The sequence below is a fragment of the Perca fluviatilis genome, chromosome 1 (assembly GCF_010015445.1).
Source record: "Perca fluviatilis chromosome 1, GENO_Pfluv_1.0, whole genome shotgun sequence".
Taxonomy (NCBI): Eukaryota; Metazoa; Chordata; class Actinopteri; order Perciformes; family Percidae; genus Perca; species Perca fluviatilis.
In genome coordinates, this window is record NC_053112.1 from 28796636 (window position 1) to 28823064 (window position 26429).

The 26429-nt window shown below is 36.4% G+C and overlaps 3 protein-coding genes and 2 long non-coding RNA genes across 8 annotated transcripts; 1 reads left to right on the forward strand and 4 right to left on the reverse strand.

The window, feature by feature from the left end:
* Positions 1 to 7342: 7342 nt before the first annotated feature.
* LOC120562378 lies at positions 7343 to 8186 on the reverse strand. Its single transcript, XR_005639769.1, has 4 exons — positions 8116 to 8186; positions 7952 to 8025; positions 7773 to 7829; positions 7343 to 7677 (listed from the first exon to the last, which is right to left on the reverse strand). It is a non-coding gene; the product is annotated as an uncharacterized LOC120562378 (long non-coding RNA).
* Positions 8187 to 9977: 1791 nt separating this feature from the next.
* Positions 9978 to 11017, forward strand: LOC120562384 (integumentary mucin C.1-like). Of its 2 annotated transcripts, none has more exons than XM_039806098.1 (3): positions 9978 to 10044; positions 10167 to 10223; positions 10325 to 11017. In XM_039806098.1, exons 1-3 carry the CDS (start codon positions 9988 to 9990, stop codon positions 10604 to 10606), a joined length of 396 nt encoding a protein of 131 aa, XP_039662032.1. In that variant the 5' UTR covers positions 9978 to 9987; the 3' UTR covers positions 10607 to 11017. The 2 variants fall into 2 exon arrangements, with proteins under 2 accessions (XP_039662032.1, XP_039662039.1); XM_039806105.1 differs by having other exon boundaries at positions 9982 to 10044; positions 10361 to 11016.
* Positions 11018 to 12789: 1772 nt separating this feature from the next.
* On the reverse strand, positions 12790 to 15460 carry LOC120562398. 2 transcript variants are annotated; one of them, XR_005639772.1, is made up of 5 exons: positions 15389 to 15460; positions 13591 to 13687; positions 13403 to 13476; positions 13229 to 13285; positions 12790 to 13127 (listed from the first exon to the last, which is right to left on the reverse strand). It is a non-coding gene; the product is annotated as an uncharacterized LOC120562398 (long non-coding RNA). The 2 variants fall into 2 exon arrangements; XR_005639773.1 differs by lacking the exon at positions 15389 to 15460 and adding an exon at positions 14996 to 15153.
* Positions 15461 to 15987: 527 nt separating this feature from the next.
* Positions 15988 to 16929, reverse strand: zgc:111983 (uncharacterized protein LOC550501 homolog). Its single transcript, XM_039806116.1, is given in 4 exon segments — positions 15988 to 16323; positions 16325 to 16566; positions 16689 to 16762; positions 16877 to 16929. Coding segments are annotated over 3 exon segments (429 nt in total). The 5' UTR covers positions 16746 to 16762; positions 16877 to 16929; the 3' UTR covers positions 15988 to 16193.
* Positions 16930 to 20247: 3318 nt separating this feature from the next.
* On the reverse strand, positions 20248 to 22866 carry odam (odontogenic, ameloblast associated). 2 transcript variants are annotated; one of them, XM_039806144.1, is made up of 10 exons: positions 22780 to 22866; positions 22612 to 22684; positions 22490 to 22525; positions 22337 to 22384; positions 21945 to 22205; positions 21799 to 21855; positions 21585 to 21707; positions 20843 to 20872; positions 20627 to 20710; positions 20248 to 20496 (listed from the first exon to the last, which is right to left on the reverse strand). In XM_039806144.1, exons 2-10 carry the CDS (start codon positions 22669 to 22671, stop codon positions 20461 to 20463), a joined length of 735 nt encoding a protein of 244 aa, XP_039662078.1. In that variant the 5' UTR covers positions 22672 to 22684; positions 22780 to 22866; the 3' UTR covers positions 20248 to 20460. The 2 variants fall into 2 exon arrangements, with proteins under 2 accessions (XP_039662078.1, XP_039662070.1); XM_039806136.1 differs by having other exon boundaries at positions 20843 to 20875.
* Between the last annotated feature and the right edge of the window lie 3563 nt (positions 22867 to 26429).

The window sequence follows — 26429 nt, forward strand, 5'->3', positions numbered from 1 at the left end:
TAAGCTGTTGAAGCACTCTGCACTTGCAAAACAGTAATAAGCTATATGTTGCCCAGAGCTATATTTCCACTTGCAAAACAATACTTGCTCAATCCTTTTCCAAATACTGTAATCATCTTGTTTACTCAGGGTTGACCGCTTTTATTTCCTATATAGCAGTCATTAAATTATACGACCTGTTGCAAGTGTCATCCAGAGATTATATCTCTGACTGTCTAGAGATTTCAAAAGGTTTTATTTCCCAATGATGGGCAAAAGTGTGAAGACCAACACTGATATTAAACTATTCATGCTTCACAGGGTCCATCATCATGCTCTGTGTTTTCTTGCAAATGAATAAACATAAATTTTATAATCTTTTCTATCTGCTCTGATTAGGCTACCAAGGGAAATTACTATTTCAAAGACCTGACTACAGGCTAAACATTTTTAAAAGTAGTTAGATAATTATACGGACGGATATGGATGAGGGCTGGGTCCCCTCAAACAACAAGAAACCCCCAAAAATATGGTATTGAATTTACTCATCAACATTATTATTTTATTAGTATTAGTATCATTTATTTCTCTATTTATTTATTTATTTCCCTCTGCTTCCCCTCCTCCTGTTTGTACTATTTCACACTGACAAGATAAAACAATAAAAAGGGCTTAAAAGGGCTTTGTAATGTATATATATATATATATATATTTTAGATTATTCTTTGGCCTTTATTTGTATAGGACAGTTTAGACTTGAAAGTGGAGAGAGAAGGGGAATGACATTCAGCAAAGGGCTGCAGGTCAGAGTCGAACCCACGGTCACTGCATTGAGGAGTAAACCTCTATATATGGGCACCTACTCTACAAGGTGAGCTAACCAGGCGCCAAAGATTACTGTTTTTTATTGTATAGCTACATTTAGAAAAATTTATTTGTCCTTTGTTCCTTTAATCATTTAATTTTCCATTGGGAAGAAATCACAAAAACAGAGACTCTAACATCTACTACGGGAGACTTCAGAATATACATCAAGAAACAGAGACTTTAGCCCTTAGGGGCAAAAGCAAAATGAATCAGGTAAAAATCAGAGTAACACATCATTGACAAGCAGCTCATAAAATTATCATCTTGGCAACAGGTTTTATGATGTGTCATTTCCTGACAGGCTTGTTATGTTTAGTAATGCAGGAGTCCCACAATGTCTGCAGACATATATGAAGATACATCTAGGGAAATTATTGCCTTTTCAGTCATTACGCACAGCCAAGCTTTGCACAAAATAACTGAAGTACAAATGTAATTATTGTGGAAATCCCAAAGATTACAAATGTTATGTCACGTGAAATTACTGGGCGATTTGTATAAAATTATGCAGAAGACATCTACAATTTCTCATTTGGTGTAATTAAATAACACTGGGTAACATTGAAATCTGGTTAAAGAGTTTCTATGTTAGAAGGAGTTGGTAATTTGTTTTTAAATGTGTTGTTTTTGTACAGTATTTTCCAGAGATCTCTTCTACATAAAAACAATGTACATGTTGTCTTTCAGTCTCTTTTTTTTTTTTTTAGAACAATTTGACTTTCTCTAAGTTTCCTTTTTCTGTTCACCTATTATGGGCACACCTGTTCGTGTCACTACCCATGTCTTTAGTGCTTTATTTCAATCACTGTTGCTCCTGGTGTTGATAAATGTGTGTCTCTACCAGAATATTGCTTATTGCTTAACTCATATGACAAACAGTTGACAATGTGCAGCTTCCCACTGCCTATGAGGTTGCTTTGAAATAAGATCACAGAGAAAAGGGATCTGTTAAAGTGCCACTTTGTGTTCTTTTGCTAAATCAACCCATACAAATTCAAATGATTGTGTTTTCATCCCTGGTGTGATATGGAGATCAAGAAAACCCAACAAATTGCAGTACAACACCAGAAACAGCTGCTGACACAGTTTAGAAAAGCCTCATAAAGCAGGGGACAGATTTGGTTAATACTGTGTTACTGTGTTAAACTGCAACAGAGAGTATCAATGCATCACTTTGAACTATGAACAAATATATGTGAATGTGTGATTTAAGCAGTGTGCATGTAATCCATGAAATCAAACAAAAGTTTAAAAAGGTAATTTTAGGGCATTTTTATGTTTTTCTTCTCACTGAATTTCCAGGTAGAATCTCCCAGGGTCAGACACAAGCCTGAGTCATTACTGTATTGCACTTTTGCTAAAAGTATTCCCTGTTGTGGGGTTGCTATGGCAATTCTTGTCTATGCTTGAACACTGTGTGGTAGCAGTAACTTTAACAGTTGCTTGGTGGCAGTGTTGTTTCCTTCATGAAGCTATGGGGATCAGACCAACATGCACACAGTTACAGAATACCAAAACATGGTTTGTAAATTAAAACATGTTTTATTCCGGTAAGATAACTGTTGCTACTAAAAATGTTTTGTCAGACTCCAAACAAAGTGTATTTAATCTTTCTCCCACTTTTTGTACAACTAGATATTCTTAGAAATAAAGACCAAGAGGAAATGAACAGCTTTGGCTCTTTATTGATTTCATTTGTATTAAACCAGCAAGTTATTTAATCAGAGCATGATCACATCATGGTTTTGCAGTTGCAGTATTTTGGTGAGTCAAGTCCTTGAGGTACTTCAGGATCATGAGCACCTCAGTAACACGGGCCAAGGATGGGGCGTTGCTGTTGCTGTTGTTGTTGGTCTGTACAGGGTTGAATCAAGAAGGTGTAGAAGAATCATATACATTTCAATTTTATCTCTATTTTTCCTTTCATAGTTGATTAGAAAATGGCAGTTTAAAGTCAGAAAATACTATGTGATTTACATGATTATATCCAAACTAAATACTGACCTCCTTATCTGAGCGCTTCTCAATGACATGGGTAGGTTTAGCCTTTAAAATGAAGCACAAAAATTAAACTCTAAACGTTTTAGAATAAACACTGAGAATTCCAGAGTTCGTCCTTGTTGTAAATTTTGGTAGAGTATATAGACTGACTTACCAAAGAGCTGGAGACGAGCGCAATCACCATAACAAGAGCAACAGCCTTTATTCCAAATGCCTTCATCTAAAAAAAAAGAAAGAAAAACAATCCAATTGTCAAATGAAAATCACTGATGAATGCAAATATCCCATCTTGGCCATGTTTTTAGTGTTACTTCATGTAGAATCTGTCCTTACCTTTCTGAATGTTTCGCTCTTTGATTCATTAACGTAAGTGCAGAACCAGTCTTCAGTGTTGGCATATACAGTTTCTTTCAGCCAATCACAGATGTTTTGAGAGCACCTCATGAAAACAAACTTTTTTTTTTGTTACCGGCATGCCGCCATTTCAACTAATTAAAAGCAATAAATCATCTAGACAGCTACACACCCATCAAATGCATTCCAGAGAAAGAAGATGAATGGTAGTTACAAAAGTTAATCTAAGTAGAAGAAGACACACTTTATTAGTCCTGCACGAAGAAATTACATTTTTACACTCTGTTGCTGTTATACATTACACACATTACACACAGGCCAAGAGTGAAGTCAACAATAAAGGTAAAAACAGGACCTTGTACATGCACAAATAGAGAGATGTCAGATTAAAGCCCATTAAATGCACAGTTGTGGGTTCGGTGTCTTGCTCAAGGGAAACCTGGCTCCAGCTACGAGTGCACAGTCCATACTTGGTCCATAATGGTACTTGAACCATCTACACCCCCGGTTCCCAAGCCAAGTCCCTACAGACTGAGCTGCTAAGTACATATTCACTTTTACAGACTACATTACAAAAGATACAGTGCACACTACAGAAAGGAGATGCAGTAGTAATATTGTATGATGTGACACCACATTATGAAACTTTTACTGGAGTGAAAAACTGCACTTTAATTCAGTGATCCAGTTACATTTTTGTTTAATTGTTGAAAAATGTATTAAACATTTGAATTCAAATCTAAATAAACAATTTGTCAAAATGTCTTCAAATTCAGTCAAAATCACCCAGCAACAGTATGAAATAAAATGTAAATGTAAAACAGATGTATTAATTACCTGTTGGTATCAGCAATTATCATAATAACAAATACTTAATAATAATAATTATAAAAATAGCTGTGATATTAAAATATCATTATACATATAATAATAATAATAATAATAATAATAATTATATATATAATAACAATAATAATGATAATAACTGTAATTATAATTGTGTAATTGATGGTTAGGGCTTTAATGTTTACTATACTTAACACTGGTGTATTCATAATTGTTTTTAGTGTTTGTTTCTGTGTGAGTCATCTTTGTAGCATTCAGTTTTGAAGTCAGAGGGAAGTGTTTTATTTCGGCCAGCTCACTGTTGCACAGTTTGGGATTTGATGGGGATCTTACAAAATGCGTGTGACTTCCGTCTCTATTGCTATTTCTGTTTTTGTTATTTTTATTTAACTTCAGTGTATATTAATGTATCATTCTGTACCAAACACAAATAGTTTTTCCAGGTCAAGTACATCAGACCCAGCTTATGGCCCTACAAAGGCCTAGGCCCAGACTCCACTGACGTCCATAGAAAAGTCTGCTGTACTTTGTTACTAGCTGCGACAGCAGCACATTGTTTTCACCTTGTGAGTCTGTATGTATGTCAAAATGTGGTCCTGGAGAAATCTACTGCTGTAGCGACTTTAACTACCACCGAGGCGGATATGAGTACTTGGGTGTTTACATTTCTGTCTGCGGACCGATTTTGTCACCGTGACAGCGCCACAACCGTGCAAGATGCAGTCACAAAACTTTAGAGGTGTGTGGTTGAGATCAATATGAAGGCAGAGTTCGAAGATGGGTGCGGTCCAACCAAGAGTGCCGGAAGCAGAGGGGTAGAAAATAAAAAAGGGGCCATTGGCCCTCTCATTTTAAACCCCCAACACTGTCAAGGTTTGGTTAAGTTGACAGCTACAGTAAAGTGACGGATACTGAAGCATTAATTGGCTCATCTGGAAAACATAGCAACGTTTTTTTATTATTATACTGTATTAGGGCTGCACAATATATTGTTTTTTTATCGTCATCGCGACATCAACTGGCGCAATATACATATCGCGAAAGGTTGCGACATATCGCACTAGACACTACGAGATTTTTTTATTTTTTTTTAAAGATTATTTTTGGGGAATTTTTATTTTCAACAGGACAGATGAAGACATGAAAGGGAGAGAGAGAGGGGGGAATGACATGCAACAAAGGGCCACAATTCGAAGTCAAATCCGGGCCCGCTGCGTCGAGAAGTAAACCTCCACATATGGGCGCTCCCTCCACCAACTGAGCTATCTGGGCACCCCACTAAGAGATTTGTTGTTAGTTGAAAGACAATATCAGTAGACAACTGCACTTTACTGTCATTATTTTTTAGTGGTGCCTGTTATTGTCAATTCAATGTTCAATTTATTCAATCAATTTTTTTAGAAATGATTTCCTTTTATTTGTTTTAAATTCAACAAGCAATTTGTTGAATTTTAGAAGAATAATGAAAGCAACAGAAAGGCAGAACTGAGTGCATTTTAATATTGGTTAATTTATCGCAAGTGTAGCAGCCCTTGGAACCAAAATGACGAGGAGTCTTGAAAATAGGTGCAATAACGTTTATTGCCGCTCTTCCAGCACTGTGAAACTAAAAGGATATAATACAAATAAAGTAAATAAACTACAAATAAAGTGCATGGGTTTATGCAAAATATTAACTGGATGCTCAAATGACAAATGAAGAATATGCTCATATGCAAATACAATAGGCTACAATAAAGCCAATGTTCACATTAAATTCACAAGTTGCTGACCCGTATTCACAAACTCCTAACCTAAGAAACATTGCAAATATCATTTAACACCTTGCATTACAAAGTTCACTTGAATAACTGAAAATGTTACTTAAAGATTTCATACCTCGCTCCACTTTCCAAGGGTGCAAAAACTAGCAGTCTACCCAGCTGTCCATTAGCCCCTTGCAGATAGTTCACGACAGACTTAAACACGAGCATATACGTTCGAAAGGTAATCTGAAAAGAGGACATGCACGTCAGCTTCAAGTAAAACGGTGAGGAAAATGTTGAGTTTGTATGCCATATAGTACATGTGGTGTATGTTTACTCAAAAGAGCGATAACAATATAACATAGCATATAACAAAAGTTTTTTCGTGCATTGAAATCTGTTTCCTTATCCTTTTTCACAGCTTACCCCTGTTCCGTGTGATTTCAAAATAAAAGTCTCTTAAACTATGGTCACTTACAGCAAGTAATATCGTTATCGCGATATTCAACAACCTTATTGCATATCGCATATTTTCCTCATATCGTGCATCCCTATACTGTATAGCTTATTAATTGATGCTTCAAAATCAAGAGTGAAGTCAACAATAAAGGTAAAATCCAGAGTTCAGGAGTTCAGTCTGAAGAACTGCAGGTGCACTTTTTGAAGAAAAGATTATGCCCTCAGTCATCCAATCAGCTGTCAAAGGTGTTTTGATTTTATATTTGTCTCAAAAGAGTGAGATGTGATGAAATTATGCACTAGGGGAGAATCCTAAGAGTGAGTTGTACTGTCTATGCAAGACTTACAACTAATCTCGTAGCTGTTGGGAAACAATGAAGTGATGTTCACTGGACATGATTCATGTACAGCTTTATGTTGTTTGTGCATGCTTCCTAAAATAATTGACATCACATTTAAAATATACTTAGGTAAAAATGGTATATCCAATTTACACCAGGATAATTATCTGGAGAAACGAGATAAAAGGACAAAGGTAGCCCTCAGAGTTCAGATATCTCCAGGCCAGAGATTACTTTTATAAAGAAACAGAGGATAGTGAACCTAAATTGCTCAGTAAATGTTTTGATGCATTAAAGGTTAATGATAACAATCATCTATTTAACTGATGCAATTATTTATAGCGAGTTGCAATCAATAAATAGATATTGATTTACACTTTTACGCAGACTAATAACTGAAGAAAGTCAGCTTTGCCTCCCACAAATGATGTTATTCTGTTAAATGGTCAGTAAGTTACAACTTGCTCTAAACATAATGTAATGCGAACCATGTATGTGGTGGCTCATTCTGACCACAGTCCTCACAAGAGTCAGACGGACACTAAAATGTGTTGGGAAACAGTGATGGTGTTGAAACTTTGTCTATCTATCTATCTATCTATCTATCTATCTATCTATCTATCTATCTATCTATCTATCTATCTATATATATATATATATATATATTTATCAATTGAAAAAGTTTGAACTTTTTACACAGCTTCATTAATGTTCCTCATACATATGGATTGTAAAAAAAACAACACTGTATTTGGTCCATGATTTCCATGAAGTTTATTGTCAGCTACTACAGAGAATAAAGTGATTTTGACCCACATGTTTAACTGAACTTACTATAAGACAACATCATTTCAATTTGAAAAGAGAAAGAAACAGTTGTTCTGAAAAGCTGACACAAAACAAAACTGATGTCAAAATTCATTCACTATTGATCTCTAGCAAAATTCCAGATTTTACTTTGTAGTAGTAGTAGTAGTAGCAGGTGCTGCAGTAGTAGTTTGTTGGAGGAGGGCAAGTATGGCCTGGAACCACTGTGGGACAGTCGCTACAGATGGATTATTCACCATACCTGGCCAGTATATACGCTTAAAGAAAATCAGAAACATTTGTTAATGCATCATACAAATTGAGATTCAGATGAGTTGGATGTTGAGTTGTAGAGGTTTGAGAAAGCACTCACCTCATTGGAATGTGAGCCAGAGCGTGAACGAGCAAGTCGTTTGTGCTCCATATCCGTCTGTCAAAAATCCACAAGTTGCAAGTTTGATATTGCCTGCATTATACTATTACAATAATAGTAATGGTATCAACATATAAGAACACTGGTATTGATATTGACTATGAGAACGTAACACTTACAGGATGAGCCAGAGCGAAGCTCAGAAGGCATCCAAGCACAAATACTATCTTCAGCATGGTTACAGTGATCACACCTGTTGAAAAGGGAATATTAAAGACATGCTCAGATGAACAGCTTTTCAAAATATCAGCAAAATCACAGTTTTCACAATTCATATAAATACCTTCAAGTCTTTACAATTTCAGCAGATTGTCTCGCAGACGGTCGAGGAGGTTGTTGTAGTGTTGCTCTGAATGTGGAGATTTTCTTATATACAGTTAGAGGAGAGGATGTCATCTCAGTATTGTTGGGAAACAACAAATATTATGAAATCTTCCATTTCCACATTTCAAGGTGTGGCTAATCCTCCACCAGGTCTCTCTTGCAAATGTGACCAAATGAGATTACCTGTATACATAAAGGTTAACTAAAAATAAATAAGAATATTGATGTTTGACATTACTTTAGACAACACCAAACATATTTTTTATTTTCTGACTCTGGGAAAGTGGGGAAAAGTGAAAAATTCCCCAAAACTAGATAGATAGATAGATAGATAGATAGATAGATAGATAGATAGATAGATAGATCAGCAACTTCACTGTTTCCCAACAGCTACGAGATTAGTTGTAAGTCTTGCATGAACAGTATACACGTACGTAAACACGTTTTTAAACAGGATTATCCCCCAAATACATAATTTCATCACATTTCACACTTATAAATAAACAAGAATATTGATGTTTGACATATTTGTTTTTGATAACTAATGTAGTAACATTATGTAATATTGCTGTTCTGTCAGAATAACGTATTGTGGTGTTAAATAGATGGCGCAGAATGATCAAATGCCTATGAAAAATTTTAATTAAAACAAAAGAATAAAATAGTCCATATCTTGATGATTTATTTATTTTTCAGTAATGATTTTTTATTTTGAGTCACTCGAGAAATAATTGCTAAACAGGAGAAACAGATAGCATATCTTGAATTCAGCTTTTCTCTGTTTGCTAGTTTGTTGCCTCATTTTCCTGCTGGAGGACGAGGAGTATTAAGACTTGCCAACAGAAATTGCAGCAACGCTGTCAAAGCTTGGTTAGGTTGATAGCTGGAGTAAAGTGACAGATACTGAAGCAATAAGTATCAGCACATACATTATGTAAGCACATCTGCAAAACACAGGGGAAAAAAAACATTTTTTTTATATCTTATTAATTTATGATTCAAATTCAAGTGAAGTGAACAACAAAGGTACAGGTACATATTCCAGGAAATTTGGTCTGAGGAACTGCAGGCAGGGGCGTCGGACTGGGGGTGGAAAGGGGACTGAGTACCCAGGGCCCTCATGTCAGGGCCCAAAAAGATGCTAGAATGAATAGTTGTGGATGTGGGGAGGGGCCCACTGAGAATACCTTTCTACAGGGCCCAGAATTTTTTGCTATATACGCCCCTGACTGTAGGTGCACTTTTTAAAGATAAGATTATGCCTTTAGTCATCCAATCAGCTGTCAAAGATGTTTTGATTTTATATCTGTCTCAAAATGTGATGAAATTATGTATTTGGGGGATAATCCTTAAACGTGTTTACGTACGTGTCTACTGTTCAAGCAAGACTTACAACTAATCTCATAGCTGTTGGGAAACAGTGAAGTTGCTGAAACTATGTCTGTCTATCTATCTGTGTATTGTATCTATGTATCTATTAAAAATATTTATATATCTATCTATCTAGTTTTGGGGAATTTTTCACTTTTTCCCACTTTCCCAAAGTCAGAAACTAAATGGTTTAGGACAGACCTTTTAAAAACTATGTTGGTGTTGTCTAAAGTAATGTCAAACATCAATATTCTTATTTATTTTTATTTAACCTTTATTTATACAGGTAATTCCATTGAGACAATTGGTCACATTTGCAAAAGAACCATGGTGGAGGATTAGCCACACCCTGAAATGTGGAAATGGAAGATTTTCATTTCTTAAAACTGAATGTACATCTTTTTGAGGATGATTTTGCTGATATTCCTTGAAAACCATCTTACACATTATCACTGTAACCATGCTGAAGGTAGTATTTGTGCTTGGATGCCTCCTGAGCTTCGCTCTGGCTCATCCTGTAAGTCTTACATTCCCATTTTCAATATCAATACCAGTGCTTTTATGTATTGATACCATTACTATTATTGTAATAGTACTATGTAGGCAATATCAAACTTGTAACTTGTGCATTTTCTACAGACGGACATGGAGCACAAAAAACATGCTCGGCCACACTCTGGCTCACATTCCAATGAGGTGAGTGCTTTCTCAGACCTCTACAACTCAACATTCAACTCATCTGAATCTCAATTTGTATGATGCATATTTGACAACAAATGTTTCGGATTTTCTTTAAGCGTATACACCGGCCACCTACGGTGACTATCCCACAGTGGGCCAAGGACTTACTTACCCACCGCCAACAAACTACTACTGCAGCACCTGCTACTACTACTACTGCAGCACCTGCTACTACTACTGCAGCACCTGCTACTACTACTGCAGCACCTGCTACTACTACTGCAGCACCTGCTACTACTACTGCAGCACCTGCTACTACTACTACTGCAGCACCTGCTACTACTACTACTGCAGCACCTGCTACTACTACTGCAGCACCTGCTACTACTACAAAATAAAATCTGGAATATAACCAGAGATCAATAAGTGAATCTAAACCTGTATCGGACGGCATAGAAATTTGAAATCAGCTTTGTTTTGTGTCAGCTTTTCACGACAACTGTTTCTTTCTCTTTTCAAATTTAAATAATGTTGTCTTATAGCAATTAAACATGTGGATCAAAATCACTTTATTCTCTGTAGTAGCTGACAATAAACTTCATAAACGGAAAACCTGGCCCAAATATGTTTATTTTTCTTGCAATCCATATGTATGAGGAACATTAATGAAGCTGTGTAAATAGTTGTGTATCATAGAACATTTTTGATGTTCATGCAAGACTTATAACTAATCCTGTACCTGTTGGGAAACAGTGAAGTGGTGTTCACTGGACATGATTCATGTACAGCTTTATGTTGTTTGTGCATGCTTCCTTTAATAATCAACATCACATTTAAAATATACTTTTAGTATATAGTATATCCAATTCACACCAGGATTAATATCTGGATAAACCAAATCAAAGGACCAAGGTAGCCCTTAGTTCAGATACTGTATATCCAGTCCAGAGATTACTTTTATTACTTTTGTTAGTGAACCTAAATTGCTCAATAAATGTTTTGATGCAATAAAACAAACATTTAATGTAATTAAAATACAATAGAATACACAACTCCAAAAACTACACTACTCTTTATGCTAGGCAGAAAATGTAACTGATGGAATTATTTAAAGTGAGATGCAATCAATAAATAAATAATTGATTTACAGATTTTACAGTTTTGCTCACTCACTTTGGAACAATCGTCCAATGACTATTAAACTTTACAAACGATATGACTATTTACATGAACATTTGATCAGTTGCTCACATGACTATGTTAATGTATAATTGCTTTGTCACAAAATGTACTGAGTAAGCCTTGCAGATCAAAAAAGTTTGCTATTGAATCATATTATTCTCAAATTCAATTATACACATATTCATTGTGTAAATCCCTACATGCTTACAGTTATAGCGCAACCAACAATCGCAGCAAGCTGTCACACTAGATTTGTTAGTAGTTATGTGGTATTTTTGTTAAAAGTGATCAGATGGATAGAAGCAGGCTAGATGGGGAACAATTCAATTTATTTACAATTTAGAGCAAACAAACGCAAATGCTGACAGGTCAAACTCATAACCAATTAGTTCTCAAAAACATTTATATGCAAGGGTTAGACTGGATTTTACAGCTGTGGAATGTGGAGCATGCAGGAGACAGACAGTAGCAAGAGCCTGCTCTTGCAAAAGGATGGGGCATAAGAGTGCAGGGTGATATGGTGAGGGGGAGAGGAAGAGGGAGAGGGGGGCAATAAAGAGCCAGAGAAAGGCGAAGGCACAGATAAATATCAAAGGATATACAGGCAACATTTATAGAACATGAAATCAACCATGGCCTAAGTATGACAGAGGGTGCTTGGAGATTGCAGCCTATTTTCTTTTTTCTTGCACATATTGTGCAGAAGTTCCTGATAATTCTGCTGTATATAATTTTTTCTGTAGAAGCTTTCTTTATGTATTTGTGGTTGGCTGGTATGTGGCTGGTATGTACATTGAGAAAAAAAAATGTTTTGTTCAAAGTATGGTGTGTGCCATGGCTGACATCAATACTATTCAGCTGCATTAATGTACAATGTTAGCAATTGAACAATATTACATAGTGGGTAACTATCACACTTTGAGAGTACACCGTCATTTAACAAGATGTCTCAGTATCTGACAGTCTTTTGACTGTCTTGGTCCAAGCAATGATAAAGGAACCTTTTGTTTTGATGACAATGACTTATTCATTGATGGATTTATTTACATTTGAAACAAGTTAATTCTTTTGATTGAGTAATCACCTTCTAGTCACAGAGTGGTGTGAGAATGTACCACATGGTGTGAGGATTGTACTTAAAGTTTTGACAATTGTAAGTTTGTTTTAAATGTGCAAAAATTTTTATTACGTTTAATGGTCAGTATGTCGTAACCTGATGTGTGTGCTCTGAACATAATGTAATGTGAACCATGTATGTGGTGGCTCATTCTGACCACATCATTCTAGACCATCTACTCTATCTATCTATCTATCAAAAAAATTCTATGACACACCTTTCTACACAGCTTCATCAATATTCCTCATACATATGGATTCTAAGAAAAACAAACATATTCAGTCCATGTTTTTCATTTATGAAGTTTATTGTCAGCTACTACAGAGAATAAAGTGATTTTGATCCAAATGTTTAATTGAACTTACTATAAGACATCATCATTTAAATTTGAAAAGAGAAAGAAACAGTTGTCAAAATTCTATGCCGTCCAATACAGGTTTTCATTCACTTATTGATCTCCGGTTATATTCCAGATTTTACTTAGGTGCTGTAGTTTGTTGGATGAGGGCAAGTAAGGACTGGACCCACGGTGGGATAGTCGTTGCAGACGGGATATTCACCATAGGTGGCCACGCCGGCGGCGCAAACGGGAAATTCACCATAGGTGGCCGGTATATACGCTTAAAGAAAATCAGAAACATTTGTTATCAAATATACATCGTACAAATTGAGATTCAGATTAGTTGAATGTTGAGTTGTAGAAGTTTGACAAAGCGCTCACCTCATTGGAATGTGAGCCGGACCTTGACCGAGCAAGTCGTTTGTGCTCCATGTCCGTCTGTAGAAAAAAGTTGCAAGTTTGATATTGCCTGCATTATACTATTTCAATATTAGTAATGGTATCAACATATAAGAACACTGGTATTGATATTGAACATGAGAATGTTACACTTACAGGATGAGCCAGAGCGAAGCTCAGGAGGCATCCAAGCACAAATACTACCTTCAGCATGGTTACAGTGATCACACCTGTTGAAAAGGAAATATTAAAGATGTGCTCAGATGGACAGCTTTTCAAAATATCAGCAAAATCACTAGCAACCTCACACAGAAAAGCATACATCAAAAGAGTCATATAATTACCTTCAAGTCTTCACAACTTCAGCAGATTGTCTCGCAGACGGTCGAGGAGGTTGTTGTAGTGTTGCTCTGAATGTGGAGCTTTTCTTATATACAGTTACTGGAACAGATGTCATCTCATTAGCATACAGCATTATTGGGAAATAGCGAATATTAGGAAATCCTCTACCTCCACATTTCAAGGTGTGGCTAATGATCATAGTTGGTAAACACACCTGGATTTTATTATTATATTCATTTACAATTGTTTTACAGTTCTTCACCCAAATTTCTCTACATACTGTGTTCACAACTATTCACGCAGATCTTCAAAATGCATCTCAGCAAATATAACTCTAAAATTCACTAATGAAAACAAAACACTTGCATCCACTCTTGTACCAGAACACTGTCAACATGTGTTACTCATTACACAATGACCTCAAACAACTCATATTGCAATATGTATCAATGTTGTCTTTGTAAATGTATCTTTATATTTTTTATTTACCATAAACCAAGATTCCATTATTACAGTACTATAAATAATAATAAAATAAATGTTCATATACCTAATGAGAACACAATAAAAATTGACAAAATAATACAAAGTGCAGACCAAATACAGACAGGTTAACCAAATGCCTGTCTGAAAAGGTATGTCTTTATCTGCTTTATAAAATAGTCACAAAAACTGCAGACCGTATGGGTGGAGGCACAGTGTTCCAAAGTTGAGTTGCTACAGACTCAAAACCTTGATCATAACTAGCCTTAAGCCGGGTGCGTGGGACAAACAGTACATTTAACAGGCAGACCTGAGAGAGCGAGCTGATGAATAAGGGTGAAGTAGCTAAGCCACATATGCAAGAGCCTGACCGTGCAATGCTCTGTATGTAAGAGTGATGATTTTAAACTAAATCCTAAATGCAACAGGAAACCAGTGAAGACATTTAAGTAGAGGGCTAATGTAAGACCATCTAAGTGAGGTGAAGTAGTTAATGTGAGATGAGATGAAGGCATGTAAGCATTTCAAGTTCAACAGTTGAAACTACAGAGCTGAGTTTACTAATGTTTCTTGACCAGAAAAAAACTAGATCTGGTCAGCTGCTAAACATGGGTGTCCAAAGTGTCAAATATTACCCCTAAAATCATGCAGGTTGGAATGGACAGCATAGAAAAGAGGCCCAATATATAGCATGATCATGGGGGCAACCTGCTTATGGAACAATAACACAGAACCTCTGTCTTATCAGCAATTAAGCTGTAAGACAGTTTTGCTAGCCAGTCCCTAATATTGCTTTAAACAGTCAAGAAAACTAAATAACCTAAAAGCCTCAATATGTTTAAATGAAAAACACCATTAACCACAGTGGTTAAAAGAACATGTGACTCATAGACAGATTTGAAGATTGTTGTTTGCGATACTTACAGGGTAAGAGGAACACAATACTGGGAAGCAAAAAAAATCAAAACCAGCTGTTTATAGGTGAGATAGGCATTATCGTTTATAGGGTGTAGCAAGATTCGCTGCCACCGTGGGTTACCCTCAGCACAGAACACAGCAGGCGGACAATTTACAGGCAAACTGTTTATTTTTTTACTGCTCAAACTTATGAACACAACTTCACAACTACCAACCGTGCACCTCCGACTGCCCAGCTACTGATAGGCGCACAGCCCATTGCTCAACGTTTTAACAAAAAAACTTAACAAAACAGGACAGTCCTTTCTCTATGCTGTGTAGCAGCCATCTGAAGGTCCAGCACGTGTAAAGGGAGAGTTTAATTAGTACAACAAGGAACAGTTGAGACAACTAACTCACCTGGCAGTGCTCCCTGCTCTATCCCCACACCTCTCTCCACTGCAGCTGATTGCAGACCACGCCCAACTCCACATAGGGCAAAAGACTAAAAAGGTTAAAGTTCAGCTGCTAATTTAACACATTGTTTTAAAAAGATGTCACCTTCTTTGTCTGTCCATTGGCATTTGTCCTTCTTCATATCACTGTCGCGCTGTTGTAGTGTAGTCACTGTTTTCTTTTAATTTTTTTAAAAGAAATAATATTACCTTGATTCAATTCATTCGTATTGTAAGCCATGTAGGGTGGCTGATTTTGCCATGGTTCTTGTTTTTCAGATCCACTTTTCTGAGACATTTTAACCCATCAGTTATCCACTCAGCTGTCAATGTGGTCGTTGATTTTGTGTTTTTAATAATGGTTTGAAATGTGATAAAACCATGTATGTGGTGGCTCATTCTGACCACAATCCTCTCAAGATTCAGACAGACACTCAAAGGTGTTTGAAAATAGTGAAGGCGTTAAAACTGTTTGTCTATCTAATCATTTCTGATACACACCATTCAACAGTTTCATTAATGTTCCCCAAAAATATGGATTTTAAGAACGACAAACATATTTGATCCATGTTTTCCATAAGGTTTATTCAGCAGATTTGACATAAAAAATGAAAACACACATGTTTAATTTAACTAGAATAAAGGGTGTGAAAACACCCTGGTTAAGATAACATAATTTCAATTTAAAAATAGAAAGACACAATTGTCATTAGAAACAAAACACAGTTGATGTGAAAAATGTACATCATTCAATAGTGGTTTTCGTTCACTTATTGATCTGTGGTTAAAGTCATGGTTTTATTGAGCAGCTGGGGCAGGGGTAGTAGGGACAGCTGCAGTAGTAGTTGTAGTAGCAGCTGTAGTAGTAGTAGTAGGCGCTGCAGTAGTAGTAGTAGTGGGTGCAGTAGTAGTAGTAGTAGTAGGGGCTGCAGTAGTAGTAGTAGTAGCTGCAGTAGTAGTAGTAGCTCTAGTAGTAGTTGTAGCAGGCGCTGCAGTAGTAGCTCGTCGTAGCTGGAGGTAGTAATACAAGAACTGTAACCATTGGGCAGAAGTAGGCTGCTGGCTGCCGAAATTTCTCAACTCATTGGAATATGAGCCAGAATCAGACCTTGACCGAGCAAGTCGTTTGTGCTCCATGTCCATCTGTAGAAAATCCACAAGTTGCAAGTTTGATATTGCCTGCATTATACTATTACAATAATAGTAATGGTATCAACACACAAGAACGCTGGCATCAATATTGAATAGGAGAATGTTACACTTACAGGATGAGCCAGAGCGACGCTCAGGAGGCATCCAATCACAAATACTACCTTCAGCATGGTTACAGTGATCACACCTGTTGAAAAGGAAATATTAAAGATGTGCTCAGATGAACAGCTTTTCAAAATATCGGCAAAATCACCACCAACCTCACACTGAAAATACAGACACAAAAGATTCATATAATTACCTTGAAGTCTTCACAACTTCAGCAGATTGTCTTTCGCTGACGGTCGAGGAAGTTGTTGTAGTGTTGCTCTGAATGTGGAGCTTTTCTTATATACAGTTAGAGAAGAGGATTTCATCTCATTAGCATACAGCAACGTTGGGAAACAGCAAATATTAGGAAATCCTCTACCTCCACATTTCAAGGTGTGGCTAATGATCAGAGATGGAAACCACACCTGGATTGCATGAAATGTAGCATTCATTTACAGTTTTTTGCAATTGTTCACCCAGATGTCTCTATGTACTGTGTTCACTTCTTAAAACTATTCATACAGTTCTCTTTACCAACATGTAGCGCAGCCCACCAGTTAATCTAACATCCATTCTATAGCTCATATCATAAATAATATCCTTTAGTGCATTGGATTTGTCTAAAATTCAAATCTTACAAGGCCTTAATCAGTTTTAGTCACATTAGAACATTTTATATTAACACTTTTACTGTATGTAGGTGCATTCTCTTTATTCTCCACCCTTCAGTATTGGCAAATCAGAAAACAGATGTCACACATGGTAATACCTGGTCTTGGGATTGCAAATCAAGTGGCTTAATGGCTTAGGCAGGTACAGGAAACACCCAATGAAGCGTGAATTTCTTCTTGCCTACTTTTGTTTTAGGAAATGACTTATTCCCTTTTCTACGCAAATAAGTATGTACAGTACACTTGTTTAAAATTATCTAAAGAGGTTTTGTCTTTTTAGATTTTATTTAATTATTATTAATCACTGTTGTCCTCATGTACTGTTGCGAAGAACAGGGATCAAAGACAATTAGCAATATGACAACAATGAACAATGCATGAAGTAACTGCTGTTTTGCACACATGTAAGTGTGACTAAGATGGGTTGTTTTGACAAATGTGTGGTGTGTCTCAATGTCTGATGTCTGCTATAAGTATCAATGCATGAGGTGCCACAAACATACTTACCCAGCACATCTGTGTTACAATAGATATACTGCTGCTATACTGTAAGTGACTTGCTATGTGAAATGTCTGGTCTGTTTTAAGGGCATAAAGTGGTGTGGTTCATTGTAAGAATTAAATTTAATCTAATATTTTTCTTGCAGGTTATTCAGAAGTAATGCAGCTCTTGTGTATCGCAGCTTTACTTTTGTCAGCAGTAGCTGCTAAGCCAGACTCCTGGAGGCCATGGCAGAATGGACCCAAGCTGGATGCAGACTCTAAGGTAACAGTGTATAGACATACATAGACACACAGGTGTAGAGGTGCTTCTACCCACTGCATGGGAAGTAATTCTCATTGAATTACCTATTTGTTTAGCATGGTGACGATGAGCAGTCATTGACACCAGCCCCAGAAGATGGAGACGGAGGGTCAGGTGTAATAGACTGGCCACTTGGACACAGAGGACCTTCAAAAGGCAAGAGGCCCAACAGGAGGAACCCCGGTGCAATGGTAAGCTCACAATGATATCATAGCTGTATACTCAAATGAAAACAAAACAAAAGTGTAATTAATTGGGTCTCATAAAAGTGGGTGCGTAGAGTTGGGGGTGCTGAAACTGTGCCCTCCTATTTCTGTTACTTTTATATAGTGTCTATATTTTAGTTTTTTTCTTTTATTGTGAAGCAGTATTTCTTCTTTCAAAAGGCACTTTCAAAACTTTACTTCATACTAAACTTAAACATCGTTATTGTTCTGCATTATAATAAAATATAATATATACAATCTACTTCTTTCTTGTTTTAGGCGTTTTCCCCTATGATTAAGGTAGGCCTACTGTCATCTCTCCATGTGATATTAACAAACTTAACATTTACCAGAACATTTTGCAATAATTCTGAGTTTCTTGTGTTTATTATTCCTTTCCAGGTTGACAACGTGACATTTCAGGTAAGATCATGAGTAAAAAAAAAAATTTTAAATGGTGTATATGTTTGACATGACAGATTTCATTAAATAGTAAAGAGTTTCAACTAACCGTGTGGCGTTTCATCCATAGAACACTACTGCTGTACCCCTGAAGGAGGTAAACTATGATTCAGTGACAAATTTAAAAATTACACCATCTAATTAAATGTTTTGATTCCACTGACCCTCGGTGTAAAAATCTTACAGGGGGAGAACATATTTCTGATGCCGAAGGTAACTGAAGAATCAATTTCAATACAAAGTTTTATCACAGTTAAAGAATCAAAAGAAAGAGCATAAACTTTAAATGAATATTGTTGACTGACAATCCTTTCATAGAATGGTGGAGGAGGACCTCACCACAATAAGGTATAAAAAAGTTTTTTTTAACTCTTTGTAGAAATGATTACAGTATCAAAGCTCAGCTAGACTGATTATAAATGTTACTTGCTTTACAGGGAGGAAGAAATGGGCCTCCGAAGGATGGGGTAAATTTTCATTTCAGTCAAAAAAAAAAAAAAAAAACTTTCTATTCTGGCTTGTTTGTTTAGACTTCAGAATTTTGCCTGTTTGACCTCCAAGACAATGTCATTGTGATTTTTGTTTGTCTTTATTTCAATATCAGCAATATGTGAAGCTTATCTACAACGCCTCAGAGCCGGTAATCTACTTGATGTTTACTGTACATTATATGTTTTTATTTTGTCTTCAATAATAATCATAATTTGTCTTTTTCCATTTGAAGAACAAAGTCTCCATTGAGTTTGGGGTTTTGAAACCTGTAAGTACAGTCAGTATATTGATTATTATATTCATGTATATATATATAGTATATTGATATATTTATATATATATATATATATATGGTTTTCTATATGATATTTGTTGTTGTATTTAATATTTTGCTAAATTCTTTACTCATGCAACCTTTTTGGTTCTATGTGCAACTATTTAATAACCACTAAATGTAGCACTACTAGAACACTACTAGAACCTACTATTATATTTTCTAATAAACTGGGAACATTGTGCACATTATTTGGAATCAGCCTAATAAAAAAACAGTAGGCTTTTAGCACATTTTCTTGTTTGGCTAATTGGAACAACTTTTCTATTTTCAAGATGCACCTTGGTGAATTTGTTGGAGAGGAAGACAATCCAGAAGAAGATTACTAGCAACTTCAAAAGGTGAGGTTAATGGAGTAACACTAATTACGTTTAATTCCCTCATCATCACTTTGCTACAGTAACTGCTGCTAACAAATGTTCTTATCTCACACTTATTGCAGAAAGAAACCAACAACTACACTGTACAACTACAAGTTTGATCAACCAACTTTAGGTTTATGGATTTTTCTTCCATGGTATATTCTGAGAAATCACTCATGTAATTCGTCATTTTCCTGTCTAAGCATAATTTCAGTGTACCACAATAAAAATCTTAAGCAAATTACTTCGGCAAGGTTCTTTATTTGACATGCTCTGAGAGTAAGGAGCAGATTCCTGAAACAAGCAAGACAGTTTCAGTTTAATATAAAACGTTTGAGTACAAATAAATTGCATTTGGAACAATGGCACACTCCAGTACATTTTGCAGAAGAATGAATGATGTGGCTGAACATCAGAAATTCATGTTTGACTGATCGCCTTGTTGTTATTTCCCAGGTGATATCTAAGGCTCAAACAGGAAGGGGAAGTTGGACTGACCCTGGAGAAATGTTAAAAAAAAATAAAAAATCACACCCTGCACAATAAATGACAATGAGGATTTTGCTTATGTGCATACACATTAATGTGCAAAAGCTTTAAAGGTTGAGTGTCATTGTATAAAATCATACCTCATCAACCCCTGGGCCAGTTGCGTCGCCACGAGGATCAGGAGGAATTGTAGGATACTCTTTCTGTGTCCCCAGTGGCCATGTCTGATATAGATAGTAGATAGAAAGAACACAAAAACACAGCAATTAGACTGGACTGGTGCACTCTTGTCTCTTTCCTTGGTTTATTGGTGAAATTATAAAAAATAAAGAGATCATGTACAGTAGTGTACTCACTCGCTCTGTTTGCACCTTAGGCTGAGAAGCCTGCTAAAATGGGAAGATATGCAGGAAAATTAGATTACATATTAGATTAAGTATATACTTATATTAAGTATTTACCTACATATTTTATTTTAAATTCTAAATCTGACATTTTCTTGTTTTTTAAGCAGCCTAGACACACAACCATGGACATTAACAGATGACAAAAAAATAAGATAGATCTCTGTTACAAGCATCATCTGCACAAAACTAACAAACTTATAACCTGCAAAGGTATCATATAACAGTGCCAATATAGCAGTTGCTTAACACTTATTAAAAACTGAAATGAGTCTGAGGTGACATGATTTCAGCAGTGTGTGGTCAATATGGCAGACAGTCGACTTTGCTTTATAGTCACCGCACATGACTCAACATCTGCAGCTATGTTATTATCATTAAGTCTTGTCTTTGTCATAATAGTCTGCTGCATCTGTTCTTACACTTAATTCAAGGTTGCAAAGGGAAGTTGATAGACACAATTGTTGTGATATTTTGAAATAATTTTAGCAGTAACTCTGTTTATTCCTTTTTTTTCTTTTTAATCTCAATATGTAGCCAATATGCACTGAATTTTTCTATGCTGATCTCTATTGGCAAATCTTCATTCAGCCAAGAAAGAATGAAATAACATATTACGTTTGTTTTTTCAGCAATAAACACAGAGAAATCGGGACTATCTTTTCTTTATTTCATGCCATCTTGCATGTCTCACCTGAAGAGGGAGCTGTGGTCTCTGTGTGGTTCTCTCCAGCTGTTGCTGACCATTGTTGGGCTGCACCACCGCAGTGTTCCTCTGCTGGGGATAGCCGTAAGCAGGCACAAAGTAAGGAAAGCCCTGTGAATGATAGACTCAATTTAAATCCGCAGTGAGCACCTAAATGAAGATATTGAGGTTTGCACACAGGTCAATATGTTTTCCTTCATACCTGCTGTCTAGGAAGCTGAGGAAATGCATAGGACGGGTACTGGAAATGTGGAAACATCTAAAGGAAATTTAAAAACGTTATTATTTCTACATATGACTGTGAGGACCAGCAGCTAATTATCACTGTATCTCCATGCTTAGTTGTACCTGAAAGGGGTTTTGGGCCTGCTGAGGAACATCAGGAGCGTTGGGGTCCTGTTGTGGTCCAAGTTGTGGTCCAAGTTGCTCTTGCTGGCCGTTGGGGATGAACATGGGCGTAAAATGGTTGCCCTGGTTGGGGAGAAACATCTGGGGGCCCTGGGGACCGAAGGGACCGGCCACTTGAGGGTTCAAGTTCACCACCGGTGGAGTGAACAGGACATCAGGCTGCTGCTGCTGCAGTACATACTGAGGAAACATTGAAGACGCCTGGAGAAGAGGGATTTGGTTTAGTTTACTTTTCCCTTTTGTAAACCTTTTTTAATCTGACAAAAGAATGTACATAATATTAGTGCTGTAACTCAAGGTAGTAAATGCATAGCAAAAAAGGTTTCCAGAACCTGTGTTTGTCCAAGAGTTGCAAGAGTTAGTCCATTCAGTCTTAGGATCTGAACACACAAAAGGGTTGTATTCAATTTGGTAATATTATTCCTGTGACAAGGGATTTTGACTTTGCAACCAACAAACATAAAGGTATTAACAGCTATATTTACCTCATTGCTGTTGCTTGCAATAATACCAATCTGCAACTGTAAAACACAAAAAAACACTTTATCTCTGTTATTTGATATGATGTGAGAAATATATGCTTTAGCAAGACAGAGATCTAACTCACTGGAAGTGCAAAGCTTGTTTTGAATAAACAGATCAATAAAAAGGCAGTCTGCATATTCATGATGTCCTGTAGTCTGTAAAACAAAAGGCATGTTTTAAAAAAAGACTCCACAAATGCAAAATGTTTCATGCTTTCACTGAAACAATGTGCATTACAAAATCATCTTACCGTTTCTCTGGTTCTGCTTTCACTCTCTGTGTGCCTGTTTCCTCACCTTGTCAATATTCCTTTTAACGTCTGTCCATGTGAGCTGTTATAGTCCACTGCCAACCCACCCAGACAATGTGTGGTCAGTGTGACAGACATTTCTCATGGCATCAGACTCAGACACTTACAACACAGGACAGGTAAGTATGTCATTAGCTCTAAGTCATGTCTCTAAACACCATGACATGGTATGCGTCAAATTGTTAACAATCCTCTTTCCAAATAAATTACATAGCAGCCTTTAATTGACTGATTTGCTTTAACAGGCCAATGCTTTTCAGTTTAGGGGAACTGTTTACATAATGTATTCCTTATGTTCTCTTAAGTAAAATTTTTGTTGCTGTACTTGACATTGTACTTGCACATAAATAGACATAACAGCTAAAAACAAGATCAACAAAGCTGAACAAGCATGAACATTGTATACTATGTACAGACATAAACATAACAAAGACAGTGATGACATCTACATGTTAAAAAAACAGTATGTAAAGACTATACAATTATATTAATTCCAGGTACAGTGAAGTTTGGTGTTACAGGGTTATGTAAACTCAAGCTTCAACTTTTTTTCTAAACCTGAAGTGTGACCCTCAGGCCTTTTTTCACAGCAGATATTTTGACTTGTTGTAGCAGAAAAAGCACAAGTGTTACCAATAACATTAACAAAGGCTCCGTTCTAGTCAAGTTTCCCAGAAAGCCATGACAGTATGACAGTTATTTACACCTGTGCGTTACCTATTGTGACATGTCAAAACAGGGACGTGCACAGATACAGGATTGAGACAGGCCTGTTTGCCCTTATTGGCTGAGTTACCACTCTTGAGAAAATACCTAAATAAACTTTGTCTTTATTTATTTTTTTGCAGTTGTGGCAGTCCATCCTTAGTAAAGTTGAGTATGTTTTCTGACAGAAACAATATGTGGTGCATGCACAAAATATAGGTTACTTGTAATTAAAATACATTAGTTTGAAATTTGTGCTGAGCGTCACGCAGAAAGGTAACTTTAAAATAATGTTGATTTTACAATATATAATATAAAATAATAAAGTATAACCCATTTCAGCCACATTACAGTTGTTCTTTGTAGCACCTCCAGTGGATATATTTGTTTCTCAAAACTCTGAATATAGGCTACCTGACAGTACGTATTTGTGGTGCTGCAAAAACATGGCCAGAGGTGTGTATGTCCCATGAGACCAGGTAGAAAACATCAGTGTGGCCTCCATCAGCATGTTCAAACTCCTCTAAGACATTTTACCTGAGTTGTGAGTCACTTCCTGTTTGGTGAGTTGATAAAATGTTTTTACTCTTCGTCCTTAAACAAGACAGAAACATGTTGGGAACTACAGTCAATGGTTGGGACTGATTTCCTTCTGTGATGCATTTTAATGAGTTCAGGCAAAGGCTTTTCACAATAAGAGAATCCTTTGTGAAACAGAAAAACAAATGATTAAGATGGGATTTGAAATCTCAACCTTCAGGTTGTGGAACAGTTACTCTTCCAAGTGAGTGCTTTAAAATCTCCTCTTAATATTTGAATTAAGGTTAACTTCACAGAGTTGGTTGACCTCTGTGATAGATAAATGTAATACACTATATTAAAAGGTTCTGATTGGTTATCAGTTATGTCTTGGAAAGTGTTAACGTTTTTTTGAAGGATTTAACATGATGTTGTGAAGATGTTTTTTCATGGATTATTGTTTTTAATGGATTATCTGTATGTTTAAGAGGTTTAAGGGGCAACAAAATGAAAAGACAAACTTTTTTTCTCTGCAGCTTGATGAACGTGATGTTTCTTCTTTCTCAGCCCCGGAGATGGTCCTGTGGGGTATGGCGCTGACTAACACCCACGAGAAGCGGGTTCAAACCCCCGCCTAAGGTAAGCCACCGAGGAGTGTTTGTGATGCATGGATGTGGTTTCCTTTGTGGATTCCTACGGGATTTCAATTTGCACATTTTCAACATCGATTTCAACTTGCGAATTTCAAACACTGATTTCAACTTCCAATATCAAATTCAACTTGCGAATTTGCCTATTTAAAACATTGATTTCAATTTCCAACATCAATTTAGAGTTTCAGAATTTCTATTTTTAAAAGTAATACATTTTTATCACTTTAAATTTGTTTTAGTCTGCAGGCTGTTCAGCGGAAATTCTTAAAGTATTAAATAATTAAAAGTGTTAAAGCCCTTAACATATACAGAATAACATCAAATATGACTACACTTTGTGTCACGTAACCTTTAACACAGAAAGAGAAAAGATTAATATTAAGAGACTATCCTTCCCCGAGAAACTTTATAGATTATGCAATTACAATCTATATTTACGTTTATAGTGACGCTGCCCTCTAGTGGCCTTAGTAGTTATGACAGGAGCAAACCAGGAAGTAAGGTCACGAACTGGCTGCACTAGTGTTCAGTTGTCTTAGTATGTTTTAGCAGCGTAAAATACAGTATACTGTATAAGTTATATAATTCTGATTCTAATCATTTTAAGATGAGGACCTATTATTTAACATGAGGCCCTACCCCAAGGCAGTTAGAGCAATAGCCCCTCCAAATGTCTGTGGCTGTCCCTGTGTCAAAATGTCTTCCAGGAAGAAGAAAAAAGGCCTACATGTGACAGATTTTTCATGTTACTTTGGGCCTTGTTTAAAACCTGGATTTTGTCAGGTTTTATATATCACACATATCAAACGATTCCATGCTATCTAGAGAATGTGGTTTAATCTTGTTTTATTATGTGTGGTTTTCCCCTGTTATCGAGGGCCAAGGCACCAGTGACCCATGTTACCATCTAGGGGGTCAGTGTACATTAACAATAAACTGGACCGGACTAAGGACACTGAAGCCCTCTACAGGAAGGGCCAGAGCCGTCTTTATTTTCTGAGGAGGCTGAAGTCCTTTAAATTGTGCCTGTCAATGCTGAGGATGTTTTATGAGTAAGTGGTGGTCTGTGCTATCCTGTTTGCTGTTGTGTGCTGGGTAAGACAATCAAGGGTAGCAGACGCCAACAGACTCAACAATCTGATTTGCAAGGCCAGTGATGTTGTGGGGGTGGAGCTGGACTCTTGGACAATGTCTCCCAACCACTCCATGACCTGCTGGTCATTTCACCGAGATGCACCACAGAGCGCCATAGAAAGACATTCCTACCAGTGGCCATCAAACTTTTCATCTCCTCCTTCAGAGTGTCAGACACTCTGAGTCATTGGACTGGCTCTTGGTGGACCTATTTCATCCCTGTCAGCAGCTATAACCGCAATTTATTTATAATTTATATCTTCTACAACACTGACATAAACAGTACAATAATCGGGTGCAAGAACTCTGCGATACTCTGGCAATAATACTGCATTTATACTGTAGCCACATTTCATAGAACTAATATTCTTTTTTATTTATAATATCCTTGCATTATAACCCACTTATTTGTTATTATTATTATTATTATTATTATTATTATTATTTACAAAGTGATTATATGTTTTACATTTTTACATACTTATTTATTTTTCTATCTTTTTCAAAGACTTTTTTATGTTTGAATTGGGGCAACTGTGACCAATAACAATAATAACCCTTTAGATGGCATCAGAGAGC